The following is a 14,479-nucleotide window of genomic DNA, read 5'->3' on the forward strand; positions in this document are numbered from 1 at the left end:
CTGTCTCCCAGACAGCACATTTTATATCTGGTCTGGTCTGACTTTAGTGAAGCAGAACAAAACAAACAAATAACCATCCAGCTGGTGCTACCTTTGTTTTGGCCACTGAATACTAATTGAGCACCTGTTCTGCGCCAGGCGCTGCTCGGGGTACAGCAGTGAACAGAGCAAAGTCTGTGTCCTCATGGAGCGTGGGGAGAAGTAGGTGGACACAGACAACGTACCCAGATAGGTACACCTGCCTGTCCGCAGGTGATGAGCGCTGCCAAGAACACTCAGCTGCAGTGAGCGGGGCGAGGCGTGGCCGGGCAGGGGGTGCCAGTGTGTACAGGGAAGGTCCCTGAATGCTGCTCAGAGACCAGCAGGAAGGGAGAGCCAGCGCCAGGAGCGCCCCCTGGGGGAAGAGCAAACCGGCGTGGGGAGCAGCCCCAGTGAGGTGGGAGGGGACTTGGTGGGCCCGCAGAAGAGCACTGAGGCCAGCGTGGCCAGAGCAGAACAAGGCAGGCAAGTAAGGGCGGAGAGGGATGGGGCGTGGGGAGGGGTTGCGGTGGTCTCCTCAGGCCCGGTCATGACTTTTACTGGGAAGGAAATTGTTTCCAACATAGGTTTCTCTGCATCTGCACCTAATCCAGCGGCATCCCCTTCGTCACTCTCACATCCATCCTCCTCCTTTCCACCGCCCTCCTCTCACCCTGGCTCGGGCTGCCATCACCTCCTCAACAGACCACAGTGACATCACCAAGCCAGGTCCCTTCTGCCGCCTCTTCCGTGCAGTCCACCGGCATGCGGCTTCCACATCACTCCTCGTAAAGCACAGTTCACATCCAGGCACCAGTGGTGCAGAAAACCCAGTTCACAGTGTCTGCCTGTCCTGAAGGGTCAAACCAGTCCTAGCACAGCCAACCTGTTACACCGACCTTCCACTACGTCTGCTTCCTTCCCCTCAAAGAGGATGTGTCCCTGTCCCTGCCCCAGAAGCCTCAGATTTGCTCAAGCTAATCCCTAACCTGGATGCTTTTCCCTCCCTTGTCTTCCCGTGCCCCAAACCTGCTCATTTCCCAGTCCCTTCTCAGATTTTCCAGTCCTATGGAGCTGACCTTCATCCCCCATCTGCCGAGATTCACTGTGTCCATGACCCATATCGTCCTCCCCTTAGATAATCTATCTGGTTGACTGATGTTTTGTTAGATGTGTTCTTGTCTTTCTCTCCTATTCAAACTGTAAACTCTTGGAAGCCAGGTGATCAGGGTGATTTCACACCTTTTTTGAGAAGCAGAATAAAGCACCCCTTCGTCTGAGCAAAAGCAAACCAGTGTCAGAGACCATGGCTTGAAAAGCGTAGCCCAGGCTGGGTTTCTGGCCATATTCACCCCTTGGACCAGGCAGCCTTGGGCAAGACACAACTTCACAGCCCCACACAGCAGCCCTGGCTTACTGATCTTCCTCGGTTTCAGGTCCCTGGCACTGTCTTGCGCAATGAGTAAAACCTTGAAATGTGCCGAACTGAATCCCAATCCTGATTGTTATGGATGTGAGAACTGAGAGAAAAGAGGTTGTTGTGTTTGGGGTTGGAGATGGGCGGGTGCGCCTGTGGCCACTCGAGCTTTATGCTTTCACCGGTCCTTCAACATTGGTCCAGACAATGATGACAACACAGGCCCAACACAGGAGACTGTGGCTTGGGAGTGCGCAGTATCAAGAAGACTCATTTCGAAGTCGACCGTCGAATTCAGGTTTCGTCCATCAGTTTTACGTTGAGGTGTGTGCTTTAACCCGGCTAAGACGTGCACATTTGGTTTTAGACGTGTAGTCCACGTGGATTAGGAAGAAGTAGCAACTGTTGATGAGGCAAGACAGACGATCTAAGAGACAACCTGACCTGAGATGAAGTTAAGTGACCTTGAGCAAGTTATTTAATGACTTAGGATTCCATTTCTCCACCTGTAAAATGGAATGGCAATTCCTAACTTAAAGAATTTTGATGCAGATTTACTACAATAAACATGAAGCAAATCTGCCACGGAGCTAGCACTTTTTAAATGGTGGTTTTAAGTATTATTACCTGAGGAAAGCAGAAGTATCCCTGAGACAGAAGGGACCAAGAAGAAATGGAGTGGTGGGGATGGTGACTGCCTGGCTTTTGAGTTTCCATGCACCTTCTGGCCTACGATGTGAGTTTGCTAATGTGCTGGTTGGTATTCTGTCTCTCTCTCTCACACACACACATGCGTACATGCACACACACACACTCACACACTGATGTGTGTGCACACACACCCGTATACACACACTCACATAAAATCGAGTGTTCTATAAACCTCTGGCTATGTTTTAAACATAATTTCATTTAAAGCCATGCCCTGTGCCAGTTTGAGGCTCCAGATGAAATAGAATGTGACCCTGAGTCCAAGGATTAAGGGGAGGAAAAAATATTTTTAAACTATGTCAGCAAAACAATGTTATTTATTCACAATTTTAGAGGGTAGTGCTGATGCCAGAGCATGCCCTGGGGCCCTGGCTGGGCAGCATCCTTGGGAGGCAGCAATCCGTATCCACCCACAATAATCGTAGATGTAGGCCATTTATTTACCAAGTAAAGCAGGCCCAGGCAAAGGTCGGAGCTTGGGGAGTGTAATAAGGCTTCCTCTAGGTGTGAGTGAAGTTTCTGGAGGCACCAGGGCATCCAGACTTGACTGTCTCAAAGCAAACTTTGGAAACTGAAGGAATTTATGTATTCATCGTGTTCATGCAGAGGGTCTAGGCTTCACACTGAAGACCTAGTGTGGACTCACAGCTCAAGGAAATGTTGGGCAGATGACTGAGTCTTTTAGGGCTCATCTATAAAGTGGGGGGCAAGTTTATATTTGCAGATTTGTTATGAGCACTCAATCTGGAAACCTCAGTAACCCTTGAAAGCACCTGGCATGTCAGGAGTTCCATGTGAGTTTCTTTCCCATAGCATAGCTGCAGCTCAGTGAATACTCATTAATAATAAATATATATTAATGAATGTATTTCCTTCTTTCTTTTTCAATGAAGTAGCCAATACAATCCTATTAGCATTTCAGATGTACTTAAAATCTCACCACTTGTTTCCAGTTTCCATTCATGCTAGAGCTTAGACGAGAGTTTCTTCTAAGCCAGTTAAGGCTTCAGGGAAGAGGAAACAGGACAGAAAAGAGTTGAATCTGGAGAAGGGTTGAATCTGGCAAGACCTGGAGGTGAAGACGAGGTCAGATTCTGGCAATATCTTTTCCAGGCACTAGGGGGAGCTCCAGGCCTCCTTCACCGTAGATCACTTGGCCAGCAAGTTACCTCACTCTTACCAGGTTTTCTATGAGTCTCCTGGTAATGGAAGCCACGTCTAACACTGGGCTTTGGACACAAGACCCTGCCTTGATCTCAGACTTGGTGTACTCTATAAATTCAGCTCTTCGAGTCACGCCAGCCCCACCCCTTCCCTGCTGTTGTCTTGTTTCTCCTGGCGCCAGCATTTTCCAGACCGGCCTCTTCAACCCAGTGCCATCCACGTTCCCGTCGCTAACACCCCACAGTTTCGTCTTGTTTGATCAAACTGTGAGGCTTTCGAGATCCCAGGTCCGGCCCCACCGTGAGAATACCACCTTGGAGAAGGGCAGGCAGCAGATGGAAAGACAGAAGTGAACTTTTGCAAGGAAGAACTTTCAAAGTGATTGCTTGTACCCTGAAGAATGTCAGGCTTGGAGTTTTGGGGGAAAAACAAATAATTTATAGATCAAGTCTCTTTTGGCTCTTTGTGGAGTTTTCCAAATTTCTTCTGGGAGGCCCCCATTCTGTGGCTGGGGGTAGGAAAACTCACACCTGGCAGGCCAGCTTGTGTTTTCCAAGCCTGCCTTCCTCCTGAGTGGCCCTGAGAGGTAGGGCAGTCCTTGCTGGTGGCCTGGCCCCAGGCTCTGTGGGGAGGAACCGAGCTATGCTCAGACATTCCAGCTGCTGCTGAAACCCAGCGGCACTTCGTTAAGTCCCGGGCCACACCCTCTCCTTTGAGTGTCAGCCAGCATTGCCCTGGCAACCAAATGCCCTTTCTTTATGCTGCCCTCCCCTCGCCCCACACCAGTCAGCTCCATCATCAACACCTCGACTGTGGGCCTCTTTAGGTTCCTTCCTAGTTGCCAGGCTGCTTCCTACTCAGAGGCTGCAGGCTGAGGATGAAAACATCTTCCCATGTCTAACACCCAAGAGGGGGATGGTTTGGAAGGTCCGGAAATTGGAAGTACATTGGGCTGAACTTCTTGGTCAGGGGTTACTATGGTGTAGACACCACAGATCCCTGGGTGTGGGAGAATGCTTCTGTTCTCTCACTGTATAGACATCTGAGGAGCTGGCACGGTCTGCTTGAGAATCCGACCAGCCTGTAGGGTAGTGATGACTCAGGCCGGCAGAGATCAAAATGTCAGTAAGATCAGGCATGGGAGGAATTCCATTTCCACGGGTGCCAAGAAACTCATGTCACGTGGACCCTTGAAAGTGCAGAGGCCCAGCTCCATAGTCATTTCATGGCCAAGATGGACATTGTGCCGAGGACCAGGGCGAAGCTGTAAGACGTGGACGTGTAAAGACCACTGTGTCTCATTTGTTGGTTTTGCCGCATACAGGAAACTCCCTGCCACCAACAGCAAAACAAAACAAAACAACAGGCAAAATCAATGTGTTCAGTCAAAGTTTACTGTTAGTTCAGCTCAGTCACCACATTGCCCTCATATAGGTTCCAAGTCCCAGGGGGACATAGAGCAGCTTTGCAGAGTGGTTAAAAGCATGCACTCTGGCTCCCACACTTCCCTGCTTTATGGCCTCGGGAAGGTTACTTAAGCTTTCTGAGTTGCCTCATCTGTAAAACGTAGCTATTAACAGTGTCTGTCCCTCGGCTTGTTGGGGGAATTAGACAAGAGAAGCCACGTGACAGTGGTTAGATGGTACCTGGCACATAATAAGCAACGATACATGTTACTTGCTAGCAAAACAACAGCGTCTTCAGCAACAACCAAAAAAAATCACATAAAATGGTAAAACCTCTTAGAGAAAGTTCAAAGATAGCATGTGATATTGTGCACAGAAGTTGAAATAGAATGTTATACACATGAAACTTACATAATGTTATAAACCAATGCTATCTCAAAAAAAAAATCCCACAGGAAGAAAAAGAACGCATAGTATGAACTTGAAGCATGTTTTCTTGCAACCCTACAATGTCGTCAAGAGAAATCAATTGGGAAAGGATAATATCGGAGGCACGTGTGACTCCATTTCAGTGTTGAAGAACAGTAAAGAGGGCCAGGGAGCACCAGTGTTGCTGAGCACCACTGTATTCACTTCCTGTTGAATACAGTTGATTGAACTGAGTACATTCCCTGTGCTACACAGTAGGTCCTTTTAGTTTATCTATTTTATATGTAGTAGTGTGTGTCCGTTCATCCCGACCCCTAATTTATCCCTCCCCAGTTTTTCCCCTTTGGTAACCATAATTTGTTTTCTGTGCCTGTTGAGTCTATTTTGGTTTGTTAATAGAATTTATATTCTTTTTTTTCATTCCACATATAAGTGACATATGCTATTTATCTTTCTCTGTCTGACTTACTTCACTTAGTATAATAATCTCTGGGTCCATCCATGTTGCAGCAAATGGTGTTATTTCATTGTTTTTTTATGGCTGAGTAGTATTCCATTGTATAAATATACCACATCTTCTTTATCCAGTCATCTGTCGATGGACAATTTAGGTTGTTTCCATGTCTTGGCTATTGTAAATGATGCTGCTGTGAACACTGGGGTGCAGGTGTCTTTTCAAATGCATGTTCCAGACATTGTGCTGAGTGCTTCCAAAAGCACTGTCTCATTTAATCTTCAGGATGGTTGTGTTGGTGAAGCTACAGTCTCTCAGCTCAAACCCACCCTTTTGTCCTCTACTTTGTGATGCTGCCGTTGGAACACTGCAGACTTCAGCTCCTTTTGGACAGTCCATTCCATGTTAGGTTTTGTCAATAGGGGCCACTAGAGGGCAGTTGGAAGAAAGTAGGGAGAAAGGACTGGTTCCTTCTGGTTTGCTTGCTGTTCACGTCAGCATCATCCTGCTCCTGGTTCTTCATCGCCGCGGTGGCAGCAGTTCGTTCTAGTCTCTGTCATCTCTGTACACTTGAAGAACCGGCTTTTTTATGTTCCGAAAAGAAGTTCCAGCACCAGGCAAATGGCCTCTCCTTGAGGAAACCTCCTTTCTGTTTCCTCCTTTTGTTCTCCTAGTGGTGGCTGCTTCCTGCAGTTATCAGCACCTAAGTGTTATCTCAGTGTTTCAAATATTTTTGCCCTTTGATCCCCCAGTATCTTTTAACCAAGTCCCTATATTAAATTCTCTCTGTTGAAATCATGACTGGATCTTCACTGACATGCTGTTCAAGTGGCAGAAACAGATGGAGACTTTGAAATCCTTCATTTTATGCCACTAAGATACCAAATTAACGCCAGTAAGACTATCTTAAAATACAGATTCCAAAATGAAAAATGACAGTTCAGAAAGCATAAAGTGCTGTGAAAGTGATGATGGAGTAACAGGGCCAGAGATCTCAGAAATGTGTTTTTTTCTCACTCTATTTCCATTATCAGTGAACCATGAACCTATATTCACTTTTGTGTATGTCATAAGTTATATGACATAATATTATATTTTGATGCATATATAAGTGATTTTCTTGGATGGTCCTGATTTTAGGTGTTGGTACCTATTCTTTTTCATATAAATTAGGGGAAGACAAATGCATGGCACACATCCGGCTGTTCACCATTTCCACATCCATGCTAGGCATTTATCACACATCTCACCACTCTTTCCAGCCAGATACAGGTCCATCCTCAGGTCACAGGCAGCCACTACACGTGATCAAATTTAGCACTCAGGCGAAAACCTATTTGCCATCCTTGTGCTCAATCTTAGAGTTTATGGAAATTTCTTTACTTTTGGCATCAAAATTCATCTTCCAGATTGTCATTCAGGCCCTAAAGGGTTATAAAATTCTTATGCCAGATGATACGCAACAACTTTTAGTTTGAAGTATGTATGAGTTAAGAGCCAGCTAGGAAAGCAGAGGACATCTTAGATCATTCAATAGCGAAAATTCAAAATGGGGAACCAATTAGAAAGGCTTTGGAGTAACAGAAAGGGCAGGTAAAAAATGTGGGTCAATCCAAAGTTTGGCGACAGCAGAAGCTCCTGCTTTGAGGAGGTAAGATTCTCGAACTGAAACTCAGGAGCTGGAGCCGCCTAAAGGGAGCTAAGAGCATGGCGGGAATGTCCTGGAGTTCTGAGGCCAGATGGGTAGCCAGAATCACAAAGAATATGCTAAAGACGTCATCCAATCAGAGAGAGGAAGAAATACACAAAGAAGATGCTAAAGACGTCATCCAATCAGAGAGAGGAAGACATACACCAGCTTCCTCCCGCTCCCGGTCCGCCAGTCTTCTGTAAGTGCCTGCCATTGTCCTGCCGGGCTGGAAGTCTGTTGACGAGGGCGTCTGGAAAATGCAGCTGACAAGGGTCAGCTCTCTGTGACACAGAGTAGAGCCACAGAAGGTTCGGGAGTGGGTCCGAAGACAAAGAGGCAGTTGGTTTTGAGGAGTAAGTGTGTTACCAAATCATACTCAGCAGTCACTAAGACAAGATGGCAGTTAAGGCAAGTCCAACCTCGTCTTATCTACAGGGTGTTAGGTCCTGGGACATCGCAAGGACATGGCAGGAGACGGTTCATGTCTAAGTCAGTAGGTCACAGAACACTGTATAACTCATTGGGCAGTGACAGCCTCAGGGTCACTTGAGATTTGGATCCTTCTGAACAAAGGAAGTTGCTCCTAATTATTAAATACAGAGTATGGCTGAGGTTTTCCTACTGGGATGGGTAGTAAGAAATCTATTACATTAATTCGTAGACCAGGTGAACAGACTTCATAAACTCTAAGAAAAGGCAGTTTTGGTGAAGAAGCAAGATAGCAAAATCTGCCCCTCCCTACAGGACTCAATTCAATGACAGCACACCCTGCAAGGTCCTGGCACACAGAGGGCTTTTCCCCTCACTTTGGAATAGTGCAGACGTGAGCCACATCCTGGAGCCCCACACGCATCCAAAGAAATTGTCAGTTACGCTGTATGACGCTGAGGTTTCAACTGACGCTAAGCTGGTTCAGTTGAAGAACAATAAATCAGGAGTTGCTGACAGAAACGGGGTTGGGAGGCAGGAAGTCCTCAAAATCAGGGCTTGGTCCTGGGTCAGCATATCAAGCCGTGCTGTTCTGAAGGGCAGGAGGCTTTTGCGCTCCAAGTGTCCACTCCAGGATCGGGGGTCCTCAACGGATGCATGCAGAACACACAGTACAGGGCAAAAGGACCATTACAGCCCATTATCAGGCTACATCGGACCTACAAAGCTGGGGTCACAGTCCCTTGGCTCCACATTATCCTCATGTGACAAACAAAAAACCAAGACAGACAAACCCCAAGCCAAGCCAAACACACAAGCGAACAAGCTATGCACCAAGTTGTTTTCCTGATGACGGTGGTAGGTCTGCACAGAGGCAGCCACATTTCCTTTGATGGTCTGACATGGGATAACCAGCCAGTGATTTGTAAAAATCTCAGCGGGAGTTTTCTCTTCCTGGGAAGCTCATTCACGGTGGAGGCTGTGTTGTAATGGCTCCAGCCACCAGCCCTTGGTCGAAACGCCGGCACTTCAGCTTTGCTGTGAACTGGGGCGGGTGACCTTAAGCCTCTGAGCCTCTGCTTCCCCTCTCCTCACAGTACCCGGTTCACAGAGTTGCCGTGACGACGGAGGACCAGCCCGCAGTTCAAAGCTAGTGTGCGGCGTCCAGCACACCTCAAGCGCGGGATGCGCACATTCACGTCCGGGAAGTTCCAGAGGCGAAGGGACAGAAAAACAAAATGATTAGAAGAAACCTTCCCTTCTAATTTTTCTTCTTTGTCCCAAACTGTCTTCTCTCTTCTCTTTCTTTATCCGCCTGGCCCTGGAACAACTGTCCCCCCTCCCAGGGTTTCCACTAAGTTCCTGAGGTTCAGTCTCCCAGAGCCATTGGGATGAAGTGCCCGCCCTTCTTTCTGTTCTCCTGTTAGAGCTGAGACTCACCTCCGTGGCGAGAGGGACGCTGTGTGTATGTAGCGCAGCCTGGGTAAAATTTCCTCTCTTGTTCGTGGTGAATTCCCGCCCAGGGAACTACTTAGGTGTTCCATCACTGGGGGATGGACTGGACACCACTGGCCCCAACTCAGGTCCCTTTTACTTAGCAGACCGACCCTCTTCATGGCTTAAAACAATAACCATTTTATTAGGCTGCGTAATTTTCAGGGTGAGGGATTTAGGCGGCACTTGGCAGGCTGACTCTTCTCTTCCAGGTGACATTAATGGAGGCTGCTGGGTCATACACAGCTGGCAGAGGGACTGGTCTTGAGGGTCCGAGACAGCTTCATTCATGTGTCGGGTGCCTTAGCAGGGATGTCCAGAAGGTGGGCTCAGCTGGGGCGGTGGCCCTGAGGCTTACACGTGACCCCCCCAGCATGGTGAGCCCCGTATGTTGGCCTCAGATTTCTGCTCCAAAAGCAAAAGTTACAGAGAAAAAGACAGAAGCCTCAAGGCCTTTTCTTGACTCAGGCTTGGAAGTAACATAGCTTTACTTCTATTAGAATCTACTGGTCAGAACAGTCATAAACCTGCTCAGATTCAAGGGGAGAGGCAGCAGAACCCACATCTAGACGGGAGGAGGGTGGGAGAATTTATGAGCATCTTTTAAAACCGCCAGTCTTCATCTTCTTTAAATAGTTCCTGTTTGCACAAAGACCAGGATTCTCGCTGTCACTTTTCAAGAGAGCCGCCTGGTGCCCAGGCACTTAATATCTGGTTACTGAAGAATTTAAAGGGAATCACATGCGTTGGTGGCAGCACAGATCACATCTATTGAAAGTCACACAGTAGAGAAGGCGACGAAAGATGGAGTGTGGAGCTACTCACCATGAAACCGTACATAATAGCCAGCCCCTCCCAGATGCCTCTACAGAAGGCAAGATAAGAACGTGTCAGGCCGGGCCTTTTGCAACATTATTCTTAGATGCCCAGCGTGTAGATTTCAGCAACTCCCACAGCATCCTGTATGCCTCTGTCCTCTGTCGTGGTTCTCCTCACCCTTGTAATGATGGGTTCAAAGTCTAACTTTCCCCATAAAATGCCACCCTCCACGATGGAGAACAAACTTATCGCCAGCATACCCTCTGCACCAGGCCTGGTGTCAAATGCAGCAGACGTGCAGTGAATACATTCCGTTGGCTAATTATTTGGAGATGATGGCAGAAAAAAAAGATGAGACTCGCTAGTTACATAGCAAGCAGCTTGTAATTTGCTGTGAAGTATTTAACTCTTTTTTTTGACTTAGGACATCAAGGCCTATGGATGCAGAATCTAAAGTATAACGTTTAGAGTTCTGACAATTCCCCGTGGGTCCAGTCAGACCAGGCCGATGATTAAAGGACACAGGTAACATCCACACACCCGACACTTACTAATGGCTTTGTTTATTACTCAGTTGATTATTCCATTTTTTATAATCATACAGTGATTCCCTTTTAAACAAGACTGTTATACCCGAAGTTGGTCACACACTGTCCTCTCTCTTCCTTCTATAGTAGTAAAGGGTTTTTTTTTCACACTCAGTTTTTTAATAGAACATTTCCAAATATCAAGAAATGTGATTAACTAAAAGTAATGAACGGACCAAACTCCATGAGAAACGAACACACGCTCAGTGAAAGGTCCAGCGCGGTCACAGCGGGTCACGCACATTCAGGAGGGAGCACCAGCGGTCTCCCGGGGGCCCGGCACTGGGAGAGGGCTGGTGCGTGTAAGACCTGTTTGGCAGCTTGGAAAGTTGAGGTTTAATACTGGTCTTGTCAATCACCCTTTCTAACTAGAAAGGGTTCCTCCAATCAAACTGCGGGCAGTGTCCTCAGGGTGTGGTGAAGTGTGTCTCCCCAGGGCAAACATCCTCCAGGGAAACCCTCAGAGGGTCCCAACACTCTTTCCTGCTCCATTCAGGTTGGTCTCACTTTAAACTTGAAAGTAGATGGGGTTGTGTGTACAGTGTGTATGTGTGTGTATAGAGTGTGTGTGTCGTTTGTGTATACAATGTGTGAGTCTGTCGTGTTTGTATAGTGTGTGTGTATACTCTGTGCAGTGGGTGTGTATACACCTTGTATACAGAATGTGTGCAGTGTATGCATTGTCTGTATAGTGTGTTGTCCATGTGTAGCGTGTGGTGTGTGTGTATAGGTGTGTGGACTGTGTATATGTGTTGTGTGTACATCTGTGGCTGTGTGTGGTGTGTGTATACTGTGTGCATGTGTGTACGGTGTGTACACTGTGTGGGCCTACAGTTTGTGTTTGTGTCATGTGTAAATAGTGTAATCTGTAGTGTGTGTGTAGTGTGGACGCATGTGTGTATAGTGTGTGTGTATGCTGTGTAGTGTGTGTGTAGTCTGGATGCGTGTGTGCATAGTGTGTGTGTGCGTACACTGTAGTGTGTGTGTAGTGTGCATGTGACTGTGTGCGGTATGTGTGTATGCTGTGTGGTGTGGGTGGTGTGGACGCGTATGCGCACATGCAGTGTGTGTGTGGAGGGCAGAGGGGACACTGGAGGAGGAGGGGAGTCACGGGAAGGAAGAGGCTGAGCAGGAAGGGTCACAGGAGAAGCAGAAGGAGATGAGGTGGCTGAGAGGAGGTGGAGGGACCTGGGAGAGTTGTGGGGGAGGCAGAAGGAGGGAGGGAAAGCCAGGGCCTCCTTTATTGGATAACACAGAGGGAGGGGACAGGGCAGGGGGTCCCTGACCTGGGCGTCCTCAGACTCCTCCACGTTTTCTGTGGGGACATAAATAAGGGACAGCGAAGCAGCAGCAGCGGCCAAACCAGCTCCTCGCAGGCTCCGCCCCATTGGTTGGGACCCTTCCTCTCTGGTCATGGTCAAGATCAGACACTTGCCCTTTGAGGCAGTTTACCCGAGGCCTTGTGTTGACCACAGGTGGTCTCGGAGTTTTCTGGGAACTTTTCCCTGGAACTGGGGGGACCTCTGGGGGGTACATACCAGAATGCGATAAAAACTTCTCCGTCTTTCTGCGGAAAGACGCAGGGAGGGGTATGAGATCAGCCTGTGCTTCGCTCGCGGGCACCGCGGGGAAGGCCCCAGACCCCCTGGTCCCTAAGGGCGCTGTCGCTGCAGAGCTGGGGTGCCCGGTGGGCGTGTCTACCCCGCGGAGGCCGGGGCAAGGAGGAGCTGCGTGTCCCGGCAATGCTGAAAGCAGTGCTGAGGGTGGCGAGGGGTTAAAATCCCGTGCTTGGGGTGGGGGTGGGGGAACCGACAGCCTGATTTCATATGGTAGCTCAGGGGGGTAAGAAATGAGAGTGGGGGAGGGGACGCAAGTTGCATAACCTCTCTCTGCCTCAGTTTCCTTATCCCTGAAATGGAACCAAGAAGAGCACCTCCCTGGAAGGGGCAGGGGTGGCACTGCGAGAATTCAGCGATACCTAGAGCGCTCAGAGAGCGCCTGGCACCCAGGAAGCACTCAGTAAACGAGTTCTGTCATTACTACTGTTTAGGAAAAAATCGGTATGGCTCAATGACTGGCCCTACAGATTCTGCATCTCCTTCCTGACCCTTCTGTCGTGTTCCCAAACGAGGAGCCCTGGTCAAAGGCAGAGGGGCTGACAGCGAGCGTTCAGGCCGCGGGGGTGTTTAGGGGCGGTTAGGGCCGTCACGGGTCCGCAGGGCCGCACAGAGCTGTTTCTGAAGGGCAGGGTTTCCTGCCAGCTGGGCCCCCACTCACGCCCGTGCTGTTGCTCGGGGAGTGGGGCAGACACAACGGCCGGGCCCTTACCTGCGGTCACCGAGCTCGCCTGCCCAGGCTCTCCGCCGCTCCCAGCAACCAGATGGGAGGCGAGATGAATGATCTGCCAAACCAGCAACATAATTAAGCAAATTCGGCAAGGGGCAAACGGACAGGGCTTTTTTCTGGTCGGCAGTAACTTCAGCTCACCAGAACGCTGAGGTGGAGGTGCCAAGCCCTCCTGACCAGAGCAGGCATCAGCCAAGACTCATCGGTCCAGGGGAAGCGGTGTGATGTGCACTGGGGGTCTACAGAAGTTCACCCTGGAGGCACAGGAGTTTTTTTTTTTTTAAACAATAAACTACACTTCTTTCCTAGAATGTGGGCTGCCAGTTAGACTCCCAGGTCGAGGTCTCTGCGGGTGCATCTGACAGGTAGCATTTTGTTGCCTCTTAAAGATCAGAATGTTCAGAGGAGAGGTCGGCGATCTTGCGCAGGGAGACTGAGTTGCAGGACCTCGAACTTCAGGGGGCCTGCTGGGGTGCGTAACGGGGCTGGTTCTCCTCTGGGGTGTGAAGACAGCAGTCAGAGGCCTTGGGGAGACACCACGGGACCCACTCAGGAGCCGCCTTCCCGATTTTCTTGTCGTTCTCTGTGGGCAGAGCCGGGGCTCCCGGTGTGAGCTGCTCCGGCAGGAGGAAGCCGGAGGCGGGGCCCGAGGCCGCCCCGCAGCTTCCTAGCCGCGTCTGTGCCCCGCCATAGGCGTAGGCGACGCGGGAATTCCGTGAGCCCAGGCGCACCCGCCCTTTTCGGGGACGCATGACAGAACTCTTGAGCGTCTTGATGAACCTCTCGGACGAGAATGAACGAAACAAATTAACCAAAAAATAAACAAGCCCGAAAATACCCCCCTAAAGAGAAACGCGGGAAGCCCCGGCTAGGAGGCTCACTGACCACGCAGCTGAGGGCGTCCTACCGAAGAAGGTCTGCAGGGAGCAAGGGTCACGTCCTCCCTGCTCGAGATGTTGCCTGCGGAGGTTTAAATGTTCCATTAAAAAATATTAAAAAGCCACACACCGACCCAGGCGCGCTGGCTCCCTTCCTCGCTCCGGCTTCCTCCGGGCAGCTGCGCTCCGGCCGCGCCGCGGCGCTAGGTGTCTTTGCTGTCCCCGTAATCGTTGTAGGGGACACTCAGGGTCTGCTCCTCGCACGTCTTCCTGAGGTCCCGGCTGAGCTCTGACCAGTCAAGCCCGTAGGGCTTGATCTCACTGTAGCGGCAGCCCAGGTACCTGAGGGAGCTGCGTCGCAGGCTGATCCTGGGCTCCTGCAGGAGTCCGTTGCACCAGCTGCTGAGATCCCCGAGCTGCGAAAGGATGAGGCCGGCCTTCCTGTGGGGCAAGCATGGAGGACGCTTAGGTTACACAGAGCATAAGGCAGGAAGGGTCCACAGCGTGAGACTCTCAGCCTCAAGAGGGCCGAGCCGGGTCTGTTTTGCTTCCTGTCCCAGAGTTGGCAGTTAGATCAGGAGGCCCTCTATAAATATATGTCAAGCCAATGAACGAATGAATGAATGAAATAATTAAT

The 14,479-nt window shown here is 49.6% G+C and overlaps 1 protein-coding gene across 2 annotated transcripts in view; it reads right to left on the reverse strand.

Moving 5' to 3' along the window:
- Positions 1-11,586: 11,586 nt before the first annotated feature.
- ASTN1 (astrotactin 1) overlaps positions 11,587-14,479 on the reverse strand; it is a 293,056-nt gene continuing 290,163 nt past the window's right edge. For both annotated transcript variants that reach the window (XM_031435723.2, XM_031435722.2), the window contains exon 23: positions 11,587-14,283. In XM_031435723.2, the coding sequence (XP_031291583.2) occupies positions 14,046-14,283 (238 nt within the window). In that variant the 3' untranslated portion in view covers positions 11,587-14,045. The remainder of the gene's footprint in view (positions 14,284-14,479) is intronic.

Source organism: Camelus dromedarius, chromosome 23, assembly GCF_036321535.1.
Source record: "Camelus dromedarius isolate mCamDro1 chromosome 23, mCamDro1.pat, whole genome shotgun sequence".
NCBI lineage: Eukaryota > Metazoa > Chordata > Mammalia > Artiodactyla > Camelidae > Camelus > Camelus dromedarius.